We start from the raw sequence: 19005 nt of genomic DNA on the forward strand, positions 1-19005 counted from the left end.
TTTGGAGATTGGAATTATCGGTGCTGGCTTTGGGTGTACTCGTAGTGCTCCTTCCTGAAGTTTGGATCCTCGCCGCTCACACAGAAAATCCAGCGCCTGTGCACCATTACAACAAATCTTGGATCGAATCTCTTTTCTCCGCGCAGGATTCAAATTATAGATTTTGATTCGGTTTTGGTTTTGGATTTGGATTCTTCACCCTCGATTCTTCTGTGGCCCACTCACTGAACTTTGGAACTGTGGAGCACAACGATGCTACTACTACGGACGACCGGTCTGCGAGCAGGAACTGCCTTCATATACACATCTCGATCTCGATGTGGATTCTCGATCCCGATGTCGTTGTCGATGTCGATGTGGTTGGGTATATAGAAATGGATTTTCCGTCTTCTGTTCGCTGGCCACCGCTTCTTCCCCTGTTCCTCGGTCTTTATTCGGCACGTAGTACGTAGGGTCTTTATGCTTTTCTTTTCTGCTCGTTGTGAGAATTTCGAACCAGAGGCGTAGAATGCTGAGAAGCGACTGGCAGATCGCAAACGTCGCTGCCAGCGCCTCGCTTTCCGCTGCCGACGTCGGCAGAGGTGAAGGCGTCTGTTGTTGCTTTTGTTGGCGCTCGTGAAGATGCTCTCCACTCTCCGCTCTCCAATCTTCGCACCAGAGATGCTGCAACTGGGCGTTCAAAGTTATTAGTTATCAACGTAACTACGAATAAAATAGCTTCATTTTAATATAAGTTTTAAACTTTAGTATGAATATATTATTATAAAATATTTTGATTTTATTTCATGCCATTTACCATACTTACTTGTAATTTAATAATCAGTTTGCTTGTTTTGCTGAAGGTTGCCACGCTTTATCAAGTTCATTCTTTAAATAGCATATTCAAGGCCTTAAAAGAAGAGTTACAAATTATAAGACTTCTTAAGTAAAACATAAAGTCAAGAAATACAGAAATTATCTCTATTTGTGACTCTGATAATGTGATATTTTTTTTTCTTAATTTATAAAATCAACTATTTATTGATCATGAATACTTTTCTGAGCATCTCTGAAAGCATTCGTAGATCTAGTTTGGTTCTCTACTCCGCTGATGTGTGAATCGTGACGCGGGCCGAAGACACTCTTCGCAATTCTTCTCTCTCGCGCTCTCTCTCTCTCTCTCTGCGGCTGCTGCTCACTCGCTCATTTTCGGGAGCCTGGTGATAAGAGATGCCGTTATCTGATTGCCAATGTGACACATTGAGGCGGCGATGGGGCAACGCTTGTTGTTGTTGTCACAGCTTAACGATCTGCACACGCACACACAAAAGCACTGATAAGGAGAAGACACCTCTTCTGTCTGGAGTCTTCTGCACTCTTATCTTCTCCTGCTCCTTTATCTTTATTCGCACATTCTTCGCCTGGCAAGTGGTGAAATCTTCACCTAACATACTGCTATTTATTTGTGCCTTTTTGGATAGTTGGCTCTCAGAAATGTTTATGGGGCTTACCTTAATCGTGAGCCTTGAATTTAGAATCTTGGCAGGGGGGAGTTTTGGGAATTCACTAAGACCTGGGAAGAGATTACAGATTTCGTGGAGCAGAAGAAGCCACTGCAATGGAAGTTGTTAAATGTAAAAGGAAAATATTTCTTATACTACAGCAGATAACAAAGATTGTGAAGACGCAAAAAAATGCCATAAAAACTATACGATATCTTTATCATTTTGCATATCATTCTGCGTTGTCCACGTGTGTGTTGGCAGTAGTTTCATTTAAAAATAGTTCGTTTATGATAAAGATAGAGCAGGAATTAAATCTTTACGTTTTGATTTGCAATATTGCGTTAAAATGAGAAGGTACACTGTGAAGGAAGCTTGACTGTACATTACCTTTTTGCCTTATCAGACTAATTTTTTGATCCGTTAAAATTGTGTTCAATAAACCCCGATTGCGTCATCCGAATATTGTTTTGTGTTGTATTGTATATTGTACGAGTATTTGATTTAAAATAAATGTGGGTCAATGGATTATCAATGCCCCGAATGAGACGTCGAATAGGCACGATTCGCCTGGATACGAAGCACCGGGTACCGTTACCCCAACCAGATTATATCATATATGTATGTATGTGCCTATGGGATAGTTCGATGAACACATGGACAGCGGTGCAATGACTCGAGATGATCACTCTTTTTCCAGGTACGCAGATATATGGATTTCCAGAGAGAACGGGGCTTAGAGCGGCCAAGTCCCATTTAAGGTTTTATAGCGAAAACGTGATCGGGCTGCTCTCTAAAAAAATCCCCCCTCCCCCCCCCTTGCCATTTCCCTGTAGAATCGTCTTTGGGAAAAACTTGTGCAAAATGCCGGTCACGTCGCATGCCGCTGTATCTGTATCTGTATCTGTATCCGAGTATCTTTTCCTGCATCTCAACTTCACTGCCATTCGCAAGTATCTGTGTCTTGGCCAAAAGCCTGGCCAAAGCAAATTAGATAAGTCGCATCCCCCGGATAAAACTTGGCCACATTCGGTTCCAGATTGAGACTCATATTCATACTCATACTCATACTCGTGTTCCGGGAGACAAATTGATAAGGGGCAGCAGAGCTTTGTTGCGGGACGGGAAGTCGTTGTTGCTTAGGCTTATCTCGAGACCTCGCGGGTAATAATAATAAAAAATATAAATAAAAAGTGAATAAACAAAGGTAAACACCTGACAGTCTGAGGAGGTTGTGGGTGGTGTCGCTATCGCCATTTGATTTGGGTTCGGCATAGCCATAAGCCAACGGAAACTGATTTCGATTTGGGGCTTTTCCCCATTTTCAACGGAACCACCTACTTTTATAACTACTCGTGTAAAATTCCTACATGGAAAATTACGTGGATATTAATTTACATATATAAAAGAATAGTAGAATTGGTATGAATTTTCTATAAAAATATTGGAAATAAACAAATAAAATGCCTAATTTTAAATATTTTTTAATTAACGTAAATAAAATATATAAATTTGTTATTAATTAAAATCGATTAAGCCCCTTATCACAAATAAAACGCACTTATGTTTGCTTAAGTTTGTGTATTAGTTAGTTTTGAGTCACAATGAAATTCATTTATTTTATACTTTGGTTTTTTGTTGCTTAAATTGCGCTTTATTTATTTACTTCAGTTTTGTTTTTCTTGCTGAACAATTTACAATAAACGCGGCCATTTGTTGTGTTTTTCTTGTAGTTTTCCTTGCTTGTTTTAGTTTATTTAATACTTATTGATTTTTGTATGTTGTTTGTAGTGTTTTATTTAAATTTTTTCCTGCAGTCTAAACCTAAAAAGTTGTTTTGCTGTTGCTTGTTGTGTACACGTACATATATCGAATATTTTTTGATTATTTGATTTAATTAGTTTTCTTCGAGTTAAGGGACCAATTTTCCCTTTTAACCACTTAGTTTTTCATCGATTTTGTTTAGAGTTTTTATAGTTTCCGCTACATTTAATGGTTATTTTCATTAGGTGGGGGCGTTGAAACAGTAAAAGGGGAAAAACAGTTGGCCAACAGTTTCTATATATATATATGTAATTATATATAATCTGGCAAACGATAACAGTGGAAAGCCAAAGGAAAATTTGTGTGTGAATGGAGGGGTTTTCCCAGTTTTTTTCTTGTCTTAGCTTTGGCTATTTTGAAATCGATTTAAATTGTTCACTACCAACACATAGACGCACATCGAGATATATGGTATATATCGTAGTTTATAATTATTCCGTTTTCTTTTTTCCTTTTTCGTGTATCTTTAATTTTACTGAATTCTGTATACTTTATATTGTATAGTTGAAGTTATTATTTGTAGACACCATTTACAATTACAGTTACAATTAGATAGACACACACAATGCGATCCTAATTAAGTAATCGTACATATAATACGCCTCTGATTTTTGTATCCTTTTGCTAATCCTTTTTTGGCCCAAAAGTAGGCAGCATGAGTGCATGAGTGTGTGTGCAAATTACATGTGTATATATATAGTTCCAAGTTTCAAGTTCAAGTTCCTTAGTTTACCTAAGCCTAATTGCTATTCCGAAAGATCCGAGGATCAGTTTGATGTTTCACATTAATATATAGCTGCGCTCACTTTTATACAGTTGCGGTCAAAATAGGAGCAGCGTAATATAATGTAATTAAATGAAATAATAAAGAACTTTCTAAAAAGAAATAAGAAAACTATTCATACACATAAGACACAAAACTACTGCTGATTGCTTTTGAGACTTGGTATTAGGCTTCAATTAAAGGATATTCCAATTTTTTAAGCGCACGCTGCTATTGTTTTGACCGCAGCTGTATGTGTAATAGTTTCGAGTCCTACCCCGTTTGTCCAATCCAAATTATATTTTGGGAGAGATTCTACTGGGAGAACCAAGTTCGTTGGGGCTATCAAGTCTCCCTAGTTGTTTAGCCCCTTTATTTGTTTGTAAAGCTCACTTGTTTTTTTTTTTTTTGTTCTAACTTCCTATAAGCTATCACACCTTTGACCCTATCTATCCTACTTCACTGCCCACTCGCCCAACCGAACTTGGCTCTCGCACTCTCGTTTGCCATCTTCCACTTGTTGCTACTACTTTACTGTCTATTATTAACATAATTAATTCTAAACATTCACTAAAAACGAAAACATTAGACCATCTCTCTGTCTCTCTCTTTGTCACACACACACACGCGCACAGTGAGCGGCAAAAAAATATTATGATTAAAATCTTAGCTATTATATTTCTTATTTTTCTGGCGCCTTAACGATATGTGAGTGGGTGTGTATGGGTATGCAGGTAACGGTGCGGGTGTGTGTGTGTGCAAGAGAGAGAGAGAGAGGGAGAGGAGTGATGAAAAGAGACACCTAATCAAGGTGATAAAGGAACTTAAGCCAACAATTAGATTTTTCTTACATTTCTCTGATGGATGAGGGATCGTGTCAAAAGCTATTTAAAATTTGACCGGCAGAAAAGCTGAATGCTATGGCATCGCATGCTGACAAAAGCTGTCAGGCATGAGTGGGTTTTCCGTTTTAAATTTTCGTAAGATTTCTTGCCTTCCTATTAATTAAGCTAATTCTCTTAGTTTGAATATAAGTACCTCATAGAATCGGGGCATTTCTTGGATTTTCGTATGTTTGGTGTTATTTGGTTACAGTTTGACATTTACTAGTGGTTTCTCTATGGTTTTTCATCATATTTTCATATTGGTGTCTTCGATTACGATCGTTTTGCATGTCGGTTAATAGTTAATAATTCGTATTCGCTTGTATATTATAAGTATGAGAATAAGGTCTCGGCGGTTGTTGGTGTTGTCTTTCGTCTTCAACTTTCCGTATTCGGTTATTAAAATAAGTACATTCCGGATGGCTTAACTGAGAATCGCTAGAGATTTGAAAACAACTATTGAGTGGCTCCAAAAAGTAGATTCATACAAATTTCGAAATCTCTGATTATGGAATCATTATGTTCAATATATTGCTGTGAAATTCCTAGGTACTTGTTTATCCTATCATTTAGACCTCAGCAGGTAATTGTTTTAAAATATCCATTGATTTCAGAAAAACCTCCAGTATTCGATTACTATTTGTTCTTAATCAAGCCTTTGGCAGTTTCATATTTGCATAGTAAGTGGTGTTTTTGCATTTCGTCTGATTTAGAGGGAGATAGCTACAGATTGAGATGGCTACTATGGTTTTTCTTGGGGCACTTTGAGGTAACGCATAATCGATCAACAAACAATCACATAAAAAAATACATCAAAATCGAGAGAACACGCGACACAGTGGCAGATTAATTAAATGAGTAACAACGAATGAGTACCGATTTGAGTACCGAGTGAGTACCGAGTGAGTACCAAGTTCATTTGGCAATTCCCCTGCACAAGGACCGCCTAGCCCACTGCGATGACGGGGAATCCCCGCAGCGTATCTCAACGTTTCACCCCGAACAGATTCGGTATGGACTTGATCTTCTTGCGCGAGCAGTTCAGGTAATCCTTGTACATGTCCGATCTCAGATACCTGGAGTACGAGTCGCTCTTCATCAGGTGATACACATGCGAGGCGGCCACGTCGAAGCACCACCTGTTCGGGCCGCTTGGCGAGTTGACCGCCTCGCGGGCCAGCTCCACCGACTTGGAGTCCACGTTGACCGGACATGGGGCCTCTGGGGCCAGGAACTCCTGCCAGATCTTCTGGATCGCCTCCTTGATCTCTGATTGCGGCAGCGCCTTCATCTCCTGCACCGATTCCCAGAATCTGTGGAAAGTCAAGGAGATAGTGGATAGGACATATTAGCAACGATTGTGGAAGACACTCACTTGAGATTCTCGCCGCTGTACTCCTTCTCCAAGAACTTGGTGAACTGCTCGCGTCCAATGGCATCGTTCAGTAATTCGCGCAAACTGAATGCCCAGCGCTTCACGCGCCGCACAGGAACTTCTTTGCTGTTAGATTGAAAATAATTATTAACAAATGAAATGCATTAATCATTATTAGCTTTAAGATATGAGGTGTCTTACCTATTCTTCTCCGTATCCCACATCTCGGTGCTATCGGTTTGCCAAGGATTCGGCAGCTCGGGCGAGGTTATAAAGTAATCAAACTCATTGTACTGATCGTAGTAGGCAACCAAACTGTGGAATAATACATAATTTTTAATGTAATCAAATCTAATTTATGCATAATTGTATATCTTACGCTTCGGCCGCTTTTGACACTTTGATTGTGCGACGCTCGAGTTTCTGTTTGCGCAGCGCGATGATCCGCGTCAGCTGCTCGACGGGATTCTTGGCCAGGGAGGCGCCGGCGGATCCGGTTCCATGGCTGGAACCACCGCGTCGATAGGCCTTCTTTATGTCGATCTCGGTGGTGTTGACGCAGCCGGGCATCGGCCGATGGACATCCCAGAAGGCCCGCTCCTGCGAGTCCAGCACCTTCCGCTCCAGCTTGTCCCGCTTCTTGGCCACTTTGCTCTGCGATTCAGCCTGGAAAATATGCAAATCATATGAGATTAAAATGCCCTATTATATTATCGGTTAAAAGTCTGACCTGCATGAATATAAACTCCCACTTCCTGGAGAACATCTTCTGCAGCTTGGCCAGATTCTCGGCCTCGTAGTCGGCCAACTCGAGTCGCGTCTTATTCTGCATGGTGCGCTTGCAAAGGTAGACGGCATAGTCCGTATTCTCGGGCTCCCAGCAATTCGAGGGCCAAAAGTAGGGCGTCTGGAATCTGTGCGAGAATTGCTTACATATTGTGGAAGATGCCAAGATACCATAAGAGATGGTACCACTCACCTGTAGAAGGTGCCGTCATTTTTGACGGTCAGCGCGTGATCGTCGATGGGGAATATGTAGCCATGTGAGCTGAGCAGGTGGGCAAAGTGCAACGCCTCCGTCACGTCCTCCACGTCGAAGTTCTTGAGGATCCAGGCCACCAGATCCGCACCCGTGAACACCGATGGCACCTTGCTCATGAACGCCTTCACCGTGCGCACGGCCACGCCCGTCGACTCCGCCTGCATCTTCTCGATGATGGCCTCCATCTGGGAATGGAATCGATTTAATAAGCGCCAATTAGCGGCAAAACTGACTGCGAATCAATAAGCTGAATAAGCTGGCATGTCCATAATAACGCTAATGAACACCACTCTCAAGAAAAAAACAAGAGAGAACGCTATAGTCGAGTTCCCCGACTATCTGATACCCGTTACTCAGCTAGTGTAAGAGCGAAGGACAGTTTTTGGCGGTTTGTGGGCGTTAGAGTGGGCGTGGCCAAAAGTTTTTTGGCAAATCGATAGAAATTTACAAGACCAATACAAAAATGAAAAAATATTAAAACATTTTTCAAAAATGTGGGCGTGGCAGTTTTGGGCGGTTTGTGGGCGTTAGAGTGGGCGTGGCAACCTAAATCGACAAACTTGCGCTGCGTCTATGTCCCTGGAGTCTGTATACTCAATCTCAACTTTCTAGCTTTTGTAGTTCCTGAGATCTCGACGTTCATACGGACAGACGGACAGACGGACAGACGGACAGACGGACAGACGGACAGACAGACGGACGGACAGACGGACATGTCCAGATCGACTCGGCTACTGATCCTGATCAAGAATATATATACTTTATATGGTCGGAAACGCTTCCTTCTGCCTGTTACATACTTTTCAACGAATCTAGTATACCCTTTTACTCTACGAGTAACGGGTATAAAAAGGGAAATGCAATTATCTAGCAAAACACAAATATGCAAGGCATTGTTCAAGGTAACAATTAATGATAATGCGCCTGTAAGGTTATCACATGTGCATTTACATATAAAGTTTAAATAAAATCTTAATTTTGTTCTTTTAAGGCGGGCAATTTCAGGACCTTTCAAGAATGTTTGGTAGAAAACATAAGTAACTAAATGAACTATTACATAAATAATAACATTTCCTGTGTGACTAAGTTCATTACCTTTTTGTACACTAGGATATTGGGTGCGTCCTCGTTCTTCCCGCCGCGCTGATGATGCGACGCCGATGGAACCGCTAGGGCGGATGCGGTGGGCGGCTGTGGCGGCTGGGCGGCCGACTGTCCCGCCGCCGACTGCTGTGGGTGGGCGTGGTGGTGGTGATGGTGGTTCCCGCTGACCGTCAGCAGACCGCCGCTGGTGCCGCTCTGTTTGCTGCCCGCCGCCGCCGTCGACGAGGATGTGGCCGAGGAGGGGGATGTGGTGGTGGCGGCTGCCGTCTTGGCACCTGCAACGGTGGGTGTGGATGTGGATGTGGGTGCAGTGGTTGGTGTGGTTGCTGGCTGGGATGCCGATGTTGTGCCTACTGTGGCTCCTGTTCCTGTTCCTGTTGCTGCTGGTGAGGCCGCTGAGCCACTGCCATTGTTACTGCCATTGGGCAGTGGTGTTGGCGATGGAGTGCCTGTGCCGGACACTACTACTCCTGCTGCTGCAGCTCCTCCTGCTCCTCCTCCTCCGACAACGACGGTGGTGTTGGTGCTAGCAGTGGCAGTGGCGGTGGTGGTGGCGTTGGCGGACTGTGGCTCCGGAATGGCCACCGCCAGCGGATCGCTGCTGTTGCTGCTGGTGCAGTCCGTTTTGGCCGGCGCCGCGGTGCTGCTGGCATTGGTGGCTTGTGTTTTGTCCGCCTCCGAGTTCATCGTTACCATTTTCTCGAACGGCTGCGCTCCAGGGATATTTGGTTTCCAGAGCTGTGGCTATTTTTAAACGCTGGGCGCAGAGGGGCGTGGGTGCCGGCTGCTTGTCGAGTGCTTCTACTTCTGCTTCCTACCGCTGCTCCTTTCACCAAAGTGGGTGGTGTTTTCCCAGCCTGTGTGCGCGTGTGTGTGTGTGTGTGTGTGGGCTTGAGTGCGTGTGTGTGTGTGTGTGAATCAATTGAATGGCTTAAATAGATTTTGTTCAATTTTTAGTTGTCATTTTGCCTTTTCTAATGCCATTTTGCGAAGCTTTTTCCACCTCTGGCTCCTCCTGGATTTTCACTTCGATTTTACTGCTTCCGCTCTTCCGTTTCCTTTTTTCCTGTATGCTTGAAATTCACTGGAGTTATGGCACACACACACACACACACACGCACACAAGGTGACGGTTTGCTTAGTACAATGCTCCAGCAGCTTTTCTGGTATAATTTTGAATTTGTGTATTTTTCGAATTTTTAATTTAAATTTTCTTTTTATTTTTAGCAGCGATTTTTTCCAAGTTTTCGCTTGCTGTCGCTGTTGCTCCTTTTGCCCTCTCTCACTCACTCTCGCCCTCTCGCTCTCGCTCTCTCGTGCTCTCTCGCTCTGGCGCGAAGTGTTTTTTAGCTTTTAGCCCGTAATCATTTTACGGCCCAAAGTCAATCGGCTCCTTAGAGCTTCCTGCTGATAGTCCTTCATCGATTTTTCGTCCTTCCTACCCCAGAAACTCTCTCTCGACCCGCTCTTCCGCTCTCTTTTCGTCCTGCGCCTGCGCCAATACCGTTGTTTACATCCAGCCAGCTGTTGTTTATCGACCACCAATGCCCGATATGATATCGATAAATGCATATCCTTAACTTTCAAAGCCATGGCCGAGTATTGTAAATATCGATTTCAAAAAGTCCTTCGAAAACAAAACAATCAGTATTTTCAGTTTGCTTTATTTCGATAATAAGAATTTTCGTCTACAAATTATTTAATTCGTTTACATTTAGCAAAAAAAAAAGTATATATGTATATTGTTTATGTATGGTATACAAACTAAATGTGTAATTAACGCATAGTGTGTTCATTAGTTGCATAGCGTGATTTTAACTTATAGTGACCTTAGTTGTTATGGCTTTTATACAAAGTTTTGCAATGATTTTGGAAAAACATTCAAAAACAGATTACAATAAATAGAAAAAAATAATACATATAGTGTGTGTGTGCAGGATAAAACATATGTATAGCTACGGCTAAGCGAAGGATCCTTCGTTCTATCCATATCGATAATGCATAAAAGTAATTTACTGCCCCTAAGACTAAGTGGTGTCCGTAGCGCCTACACTCGTTTATTATTTACATAGGTTTTCGAATATACTCGTGTATATATTTACCGCATAGGGATATACATATGTAGGTACTTAAATGTGGTATAAATATATATATTAACTCTGCCAGCGATTGGCGATATACATATGTATGTATATCTGCATATCGAAAGGTGAGCAGCAGGACCAAATCGGGGTTTATTTCTTATATGACCAGCTCTACATAACGTAACTATTTGTTAGTGGTGGCGAAGAAAGTGGACAGTGTATTAATGGAAAAGTTTCAATTTTATAACAGCTTTACAGTACACGAAATATTCTATTAAAAAAACACAAAATATAATGCAGAAGATATAGAAATGTTGAATGAACAAAAGTGAGACCATATTAAAAGATTTGGGTCTATGGAATCCAAGGGCCTTAAGAAATGTTATAAACAATAAGTAAGATTATCATTTCTCTATTAAAAGGGTTAGGCTTTCCATTTCGTATCGTCTAGGCTGGGATTCAATAGCAAAATAGCGGATTCGGATTGGCCTCCGTATAGATCACATTTTGACACTACGCTTATCAATGACATAGAACCATCATTATCGACATGATTACTCAGATTATGATAAGTATGTACGTATATTATTACTGCTGCTGCTGTTGCTGCTGCTGCTGTTCCCTTGACTGCCTCACCGATCGCTCCCTGTCCCGATTCCGTTCCCGTTCCCGTTCGGACCACAAGGGCTGGCCACTTTGGGCCTGATAGGAGAGCGGAGGAGGCGGTGCCGCCAACTGGGCCTGGGGCACCAGTTCCGCCTGCGGATTGAACTGGTTGTTCGTGTTGTAGTTGACCAGGATATCGCCGGCGAGACTGTGACCGATATTCACGCTCCGATCGGGATAGCCCTGGTTCTGGGACTGCACCTGGATCGGCTGCGACTGCACCTGCTGAACCTGCGGCTGCTTGTTCCTCCAGTGCTTGTGCTGGGCCACGGGCACCAGACGGTAAAGGGGCTCCGCCGACGGAGCACTCGGATATCCGGGCACATAGTACGGCGGATAGTGTGAGTGCGGATGGGAGTGGGCAAGATGTCCCTGTTTGCTGCTCGGACGCACTCTCTTGAACTGCGGCGGAGGTCGCTGCCAGAACTGCAGAGGATTGGACTGGACAGGAGATGGGGGCCGCAATTGCTGTGGATCCTCCACAAATTGCGGAATTGGCGTGCTGTAGATCTGCGGCTCATAGATCGGTTGCTGCTGGTGCTGTTTGCCCACACGGAAGTGGCGACCCGGCAGGTAGGAGTCCGGTTGGGTGGCATCCAGATTGGGATCCAACTGGAGCTGCTGTTTGCCCACACGCAAGTGACGCTGTCGCTGGCCAGGAGGCTGGTAAACTATCGCCTTGAAGGCGTTCTGATCGTGCTCATCCGCACTGTAGTTCACCATGGGCAGGAAGGGCTGCTTGTCAAAGTCGGGGGGCTGCAAATATTCCATAATAATATATTACATTCGCGAATTTGTAGATTCTTTGGTGTAAGCAAGCCAACATAGTTTTGGCTTTGATTTTAACTTTCCAACTACTCCCACATTTTTTTTTATTAACTTTTCGTCTAATTTGATGATGATTTCTGAATTTTTGCCGAAAATGGGTTTTCTGTTATTCTGCGACTATAAATATCAGTATTTTAATCAGAACTTTGGAAATATTGGTCCGAATATGGAATGGCATACCTCGTTGAGCTCGTAATTAAATTTCCTATCAAACTGTGTTTTCAACAAAAAAAAAATATTATTTTCACTTTTCTTCCAATTTTTTATGATGATTTTTTGCCAATAACCTCTTTTCTGTTATTTTGCGACTATAAATATCAGTATTTTAATCAGAACTTTTGCAATATTGGTCCGAATATGGAATGGCATACCTCGTTGAGCTAGTAATTAAATTTCCTATCAAACTGTATTTTCAAAAAAAAATTATAACTTTTTTACTTTTCTTTCAATTTTTGATGATGATTTTTTGCCAATAACCGCTTTTCTGTTATTTTGCGACTATAAATATCAGTATTTTGATCAGAACATTCGAAATATTGGTCCGAATATGGAATGCCATACCTCGTTGAGCTCGTAATTAAATTTCCTATCAAACTGTGTTTTCAAAAAAAAAAAATTAACTTGATCACTTTTCTTTCAATTTTTGATGATGTTACCCCCTTACAAATAAATGCGAAAATTTGGCCAAAAATTATTTTAACAAAGTCGTTTAAAAAGTGATTTGGTTGGTAAGTATTGGTAATTAGGAGTACAAAAATGTAATTCTTTTAACTTTCTGACCTTTTTTAGCCAAGTTATACCGAAAATATCAATCGTAAATATTTAATTTTTGCCAAAAATCGTTTTCTCTTTTTTTTATTTATATTATATATAATATATATATTATTTATACGTTTAATTGCAATGTTATGGTACTAGTACTGCATGTACGGATTTGTCGCTTTAATAAAACTAAATAAATTAAAATCCGCCAGTTAAGCGCAGCCTGAAACTATGCAGCATTTTTAATTCAAATGTCAAAAGCTTTCTGAGACAGTCCATAGATGGCGCTTTGGTGAAATTACTAATCGTGGCGATTTTTCTGTTTGTTAATTTAACAAATTATTATACCCGTTACTCGTAGAGTCTGTCCGTCCGTCTGTCCGTCTGTCCGTCCGTATGAACGTCGAGATCTCAGGAACTACAAAAGCTAGAAAGATTAAGCATACAGACTCCAGAGACATAGAAGCAGCGCAAGTTTGTCGATTCATGTTGCCACGCCCACTCTAACCGCCCAAAACTGCCACGACCACACTTGTTTGTTTTGATATTTTTTCATTTTTGTATTGGTCTTGTAAATTTCTATCGTTTTGCCAAAAAACATGTATTTAATCATATGAACTCCGCAACCAGCACTCCGCACCCCGCACCCCGCACCCAGCACCCCGCACCCCGGACCCAGCACCCCGCAAGTAACGCTGAGTAACGGGTATCAGATAGTCGAGAAACTCGACTGCAGCGTTCTCTCTTGTTTAAATAATTAATTCCTTAAATTAATAAAATTGAAATTCTTAATCAAACTCACATGGAATCGCCCCGCATTTGCTCCTCCTGTCGGCGAGATGAGGTTGCTCCTGAGCAGTTGGCCCAGTGACGCCTCGTACTCCGCATGCAGCTGCAGCTGGGCGTTCCTGGGCTTGGGCGTGATGTTGACCACCTCGGGGGCCACATCGTTGGCGGGACTTGGCGACGCCTTGTAGTGCTGCAGATGCTCACGCTGGTGGAGATTATTGTTGTGATGGTGTCGTTTCGGCGGTTTGGTGGCCAGAAAGTCATCGATGGCATTGGATTTGATTGAACCCGGTTGCCGCTTGGCCTCAAAGTACTCGTAGTAGATGGGATTGGACTTGGAGAGCGGCGGATCGAGTGACTGATCCTGGCGAGAGCTCTCCGTCGAGCTGGGTACGAAGACCAGCTGGGGTCGCGGTGTGTAGTTGACTGGATAGATGGGAATGGGCACGGCCACCGGCACAGGCACTCTTTCCACATATTTGGGTGAACTGTGCCTGGGCGGCGGTGGCAGATAGGTGATGCCATTGTACTTGGGCTTATACGACGTTCGGATGGCGGGCAAGTGCACTGGTGGCCTGGAAGTGGTTGTGGTGGTGGTGCTTGTGGTCGTGGTACTGCTGCTCGTACTGCTCGTAGTGCTGCTGGTCGTGGTCGGAGGTCTTCGCGTCGAGCCACTGCCCTCCAGTCGGCTGAAGTGATCCGGTGGCGGGGGTAGGACAATGCCCGGCACCAGCGGTCCTGGTGGCACCGGATTCGTGTAGTTGCTCCTGTACACGAACGTGTAGGCTGGTGGATAGTACAGCGAGGGATCATCCTCGTCGAAATCGCTGACATTGGCCGGAAGTGGGGAATCGCCGACCAGCGAACCGTTGCCATTCAGGCCGTTGATCAGCCAGGGTCCCAGGAGCGGCGGAGTCCTCAGCAGGCCCTTGGACGCCACCGTGTCGTTAGTGGGGTAGAGCAGCCAGGGGGCATAGGGCGCCGGATAGACGTAGGCCGGACCGGTAGTATCCGGACCGGCGGCATCCGCGGACTTAGCTGCCGGAGATGCTGCAGTCGCTCCCGTCCGGGCAACAGGATGCGATGAGAGATTTTCAGCGGTGGCGCCTTGGTGGCCCTGGTGGTTGGCTCCCTTAGCGGATAGCGTTGCATTGCCAGCCGCCGGACGGAGGATCTCGAGTTGATTATCTCGGATAAGCTGCAGCGGCCCGTTTGGTTCGAGCTGCACGGGAAATGGAGGCGGCACCGCCGGATTTGCTGGCAACTTGATCTGTCTCCCGGGCGCATCGTAGTCATCGATTGCCGGCCACGGACCGTGCTGATTGTCCTCCGCCTCCTCGTTGAGGGAGCCGCCCTTGATCACCAGCAGGTGATCCTCGGCCAGCCAGATATCCTCCTCGTTCAGGCCACCGTAGTTGCGTTCGTTGTCCAGCGGCACCTCCGAGTTCCGGGCATAGCTCAGCACTCCCGGTCGCTTGGGAATGCGACGGAAGAGCTCCTTTTCGATCAGCCCGTACTTGCCATCCCTCACCTGATCCGCCAGCGTCTTCTTCTGTTCCTCCTTGGCCGGCTTCTTGGCCGGTGCATCGGCTTCCTTCCCAGATCCAGCGCTCAGCCGCAGGATGCCATTGTCCCAGTTGTCGAAGTCGTCGGGTTCATTGAGCAGAGCCTCATCATCGTCCGATTCCCTTTCCTTGTAGGGATTCGGGGTATTGGATGTGGGTGGGGGCAGCGGTGTTGTGGATCTCGAGATGCTCGGCGGATTGCTAAATCGCGTGGTGGCTACCGTGCTGGTTAATCTCGGCCTGCTCGATGGCTTGGCCAGTCGGTAGCTGCTGCTCGCCTTGCTCCTCAAAGGAGTTTTCTTCGTCGTCGTCGTCGTGGTTGTCGTCGTTGTTGTGGATGTCGAGGTACTCGTGCTTGCCGTCGTGGAAGGACCAAAACTGGAGAAGGAGCTGTTGGCACTCACCGCCGACACCTCGTAGGTGGAGTGGCCCTGGGCATTGTGGATGTGACCGGCCACCAGGCGCTGAATCATTCGGGGCCTGTCAACGAAATTGGTATTGGGGAATCGCAGTCAGGGATCGGGAATATCACACATCTGTGCCATGGCACATAAATCAAAAGGCGGCACCCAAAATGGGCAGGCGCCTGCCAAGATATCAAAAGGCAAAGACCACAATCATGGTGGGCAATCATGGTGGGCGAACCGACGGTTAAAGTACCGTGCATTTTAAAAGAAAAATTAATACTCTAAACTTGCAGTTAACTATCAAAAATATTATCTCATTTGCAATAAAAAATCGTATATCTTTCAATATCTTCATCTATTGCACTCGACAAAGTAACTATGCCAGAACCAGCATGCCTAGCCTCCTTAGTGTAGGGTATCACTCACGTTTTCAGTGCGCCTCGACTGGAAGTGGTGCTGGAAGCGGAGCCTGCGCTGTCACTGGAACTGGAAGTGGGCGCGTGGGCGTGGTAGGGACTGGTGGTGGGCGGGGCGGACTGCCAACTGCGTCGAATACTCGAATCGCCACTTAAATCCGGGGTATCACGCGGCTGCCTGGGACTCCGCACACTCCCCCGATCCCTGGACGATCTGCCAGCCGAGGCAGGAGCTCCAGTTGTTGTTGTTGTTGTTGTTGTTGCTGTTGTGCTGCGCCGCCGCTGCAATAGCCTACCGCTTGTTGCTGCTGTTGTTGTTGTTGTTGTTCTCGGTGCTGCCAGCGGCGGCAGAGGCGTCGCTGCGCTGCCACTGCGGCCGCGACTGCGTATCGGGGTCACCGTCACCGTCAAATCGATCGACTGCGTCGTGGGCGGACGACGCTGACGTGGCGCCCTCAGCGTTGGCGCCTCTGTGCTGGTGGTGGACACCGGCACGCCCCCCGCCCCCTGGAAGAGGGCTGCGCCTCGGCCGCGCTGTCGCGTCGCTGCCGCTGTCGCAGTTGCTGCTGTGGCTGCTGTAGTTGTTGTTGTTGGTGTCGCCGCCGTTGACAGCGCAGTCGACGCCAGCAGAGCTATCACTATCAAGTGCAAGGTTAACGATGCCATCTGCAGAAGAAACACAACACGAGCGCCAGTCAAATGGGTGTTATTAAATCGGAGAAAACGGAAAACAGCGGAAAATATAACACATAGAGCAAAGACTGCCTTTGGAAACTATAAACTTTACAATCCCAAGTCGCTTTTAGGTAATTTAAAGTTTATGCACATATTTCCCACTTTATTTACAGATTTATTTATGCCTAAACATTTTTAAAACCTTATAAATCACTTATAATTATTTTTTTTAGTTTGGAAAACGAATTTGTACAAGAAATAACTTTGTAAAGTATTTTATTATTTTAAGTATATTATTTAATGTATCTTATATAAGTCAACATTTCATAATAAGCTTGCTATTTGGGTGGTAATTAAGTGCACTAGCAAAGCAAGTTAACGTATCTCATAAACTTCGTAAGACAGCAAGCAATTTGCTGGCCGAAATAAAAGCAAAGTGAATTAATCTGGTACATAGAGTGGGTTTTAATTATAAATCTCCTGCCAACATAACCCTTCCAAAGTACCCTCAGATTTGATCTTAAAAGATCGCTGTAAACAATGGCTTAAAGCAGGCTCATTCAGCCGTAAATCAATTGGAAATAGCAACAAATATGTGTATGCCAAGACCGCTCACAATCGTGTTTCTAGTTGTTGTTGCTACGAGCGGTTAATTAACATGAATGAGCAGATAACAATAACAAAAAGCAGCCGTAAAGTTTGAAGCACGCGTCGCTTGCAAAAATCCAAAACCCCAAAAAAAGTGAAGACAAGCAAAAAAAACCTGAAGTCAAAATAGCTTTTTTTTTCATTTACAAATGCACTTGAGCGCATCGTTGGAAAAAAAAAAGAGAGGGGTGCGATTCGTGATTTTTCAGCAATTCGATTGCACAATTAAAAGCAGGAAAAGGTGAGAAATTCATGATCGCAGAGTGGTATAATATAATTAAAAATTTACCAATATTTGCCTTTTATAAATAAATCATTTTAATCTAGAAATTCCAACTATGAAAGACTTTTCATTCTTCAAGTTGTGAGAATTGAATAGAAATCTATGAAAATTTTATGCAAATTCCGAAACTTTTCTAATTCGCATATTTTACTTAGGTTTTGTATTATCTTAGTTATGTGATGCAAATAATGAATGAGTTCGAGTTCTAGGAGCTATGAAGTAGCCATTGAAATGCACCTGCAATTAAACCTTTAACTTTGAGTCTTAAGACCGATTTTCCTACGCCACTTGAAGCCGAAAGAACGTAGGCTTGTCCGCCCATCAATTTAATACAATCCAATCCAATTCGATGCCAGTCACTTTCGACGCCCCGAAATGCCAAATGCGAAATCAAGGACAGAGCTTTGAAGAAATCGAATCATAAATAACATTTTACTTTTGGTCTTTGTGTTTTTGTGTTTTTCTCGACTTCTCGTCGCTGGGCATTACTCATACGCGCCGTGGCTAATTGACCAAAAAACGCGACAGGTTGAAGACTTTTTCTTATATTTCTTATATATATATATACATATATATATATATATATATATGGTATATCTATATTTTTTTATTGGCGCCCACAAGTGCAGGCGCCAAGCTTGAGGCATTTTCGTTGTTGGGCGCAGTTGCCAAACCCCGAAAAAAAAAACAATGCAAAGTGCAGTCACAAAAAAAAAAACAGATATATATATATATATGCAGGGTGAACAAAAAAGAAAAAAAAAAGTGGGGGTAAAAATAGAAACAATCAAATGGAACGTGATTCGAAGCCGAAACTGAAACTGAAGCTGGGGCTGAAACCGAAACCCAGTCCGAGACTTAGACTAAGCCCAAAACTGGACTTGGACTGGACTTCGGAATGGACTAGGAATGCGTTGTATCGTGTGCCTAGCGCCTGTCCACTGCGCTCCAATTTCAGCCTTTGCTTTTAGCCCGCTTTTATTTGGCTCTTATTTTATTCGTAGAACCAGCGACCAGCGACGGCTGCCAAATTGTTGTTTGGCAATCAAAAAAGAAGTTGAAACAAAAAGTCAGCGGCTAATCGCGGCTGGTAGGTCCACCAATGTTAAGTACACTCACTAGTTGTAAACAGAATGTTTGCTAAATATATTGTACAAATGAAGCCATAAATATAATATTATAATATATATAAAAGCACTGCATATATTTATTATTTAATAGTAATAAAATTTATGGTTGCTTAAGACCCAATTTGTATTCAATTGTTTGCCAAATGATCTGATTTTAAGTATCACTTTTAAAATGAACTTTGCATACTTTATAGCTTAGTGCAAGTACCCACTCTGTTTAGATCGCTGTGGGCGTAGGGTATCATAAACAGTAAAACAGTAAAACAGTAAATAATGAAA

General features: G+C 43.7%; 3 protein-coding genes across 5 annotated transcripts in view; all 3 read right to left on the reverse strand.

The window, feature by feature from the left end:
* Positions 1–6: 6 nt before the first annotated feature.
* On the reverse strand, positions 7–531 carry LOC120455552. The gene has a single exon (XM_039641894.2). It carries the CDS (start codon positions 105–107, stop codon positions 15–17), a length of 93 nt encoding a protein of 30 aa, XP_039497828.1. The 5' UTR covers positions 108–531; the 3' UTR covers positions 7–14.
* A 3238-nt stretch (positions 532–3769) lies between these two features.
* On the reverse strand, positions 3770–9840 carry LOC120456490 (regulator of G-protein signaling 7). The gene is made up of 7 exons (XM_039643356.2): positions 8465–9840; positions 7307–7554; positions 7058–7241; positions 6707–6993; positions 6529–6642; positions 6328–6453; positions 3770–6265 (listed from the first exon to the last, which is right to left on the reverse strand). Exons 1-7 carry the CDS (start codon positions 9167–9169, stop codon positions 5938–5940), a joined length of 1992 nt encoding a protein of 663 aa, XP_039499290.1. The 5' UTR covers positions 9170–9840; the 3' UTR covers positions 3770–5937.
* Positions 9841–10148: 308 nt separating this feature from the next.
* LOC120456318 (mucin-5AC) overlaps positions 10149–19005 on the reverse strand; it is a 31185-nt gene continuing 22328 nt past the window's right edge. For all 3 annotated transcript variants that reach the window (XM_039643077.2, XM_039643076.2, XM_039643075.2), the window contains 3 exons: positions 16001–16656; positions 13616–15647; positions 10149–11979 (listed from right to left, as the gene is read on the reverse strand). In XM_039643077.2, coding sequence (XP_039499011.1) covers positions 11146–11979; positions 13616–15647; positions 16001–16656 — 3522 coding nt within the window. In that variant the 3' untranslated portion in view covers positions 10149–11145. The remainder of the gene's footprint in view (positions 11980–13615; positions 15648–16000; positions 16657–19005) is intronic.

Source organism: Drosophila santomea, chromosome X (genome assembly GCF_016746245.2).
Source record: "Drosophila santomea strain STO CAGO 1482 chromosome X, Prin_Dsan_1.1, whole genome shotgun sequence".
Classification (NCBI taxonomy): Eukaryota; Metazoa; Arthropoda; class Insecta; order Diptera; family Drosophilidae; genus Drosophila; species Drosophila santomea.

Excerpts from the sequence above, each read along its gene's own strand:
- LOC120456490 (XM_039643356.2), bottom strand. The coding sequence starts at position 9,169 with ATGGTAACGATGAACTCGGAGGCGGACAAAACACAAGCCACCAATGCC. Across the intron at positions 7,242-7,306 it reads AATGACGGCACCTTCTACAG|ATTCCAGACGCCCTACTTTT; the intron begins GTGAGTGGTACC and ends ATTCTCGCACAG. Across the intron at positions 6,994-7,057 it reads GGGAGTTTATATTCATGCAG|GCTGAATCGCAGAGCAAAGT; the intron begins GTCAGACTTTTA and ends CATATTTTCCAG.
- LOC120455552 (XM_039641894.2), bottom strand. The coding sequence starts at position 107 with ATGGTGCACAGGCGCTGGATTTTCTGTGTGAGCGGCGAGGATCCAAAC.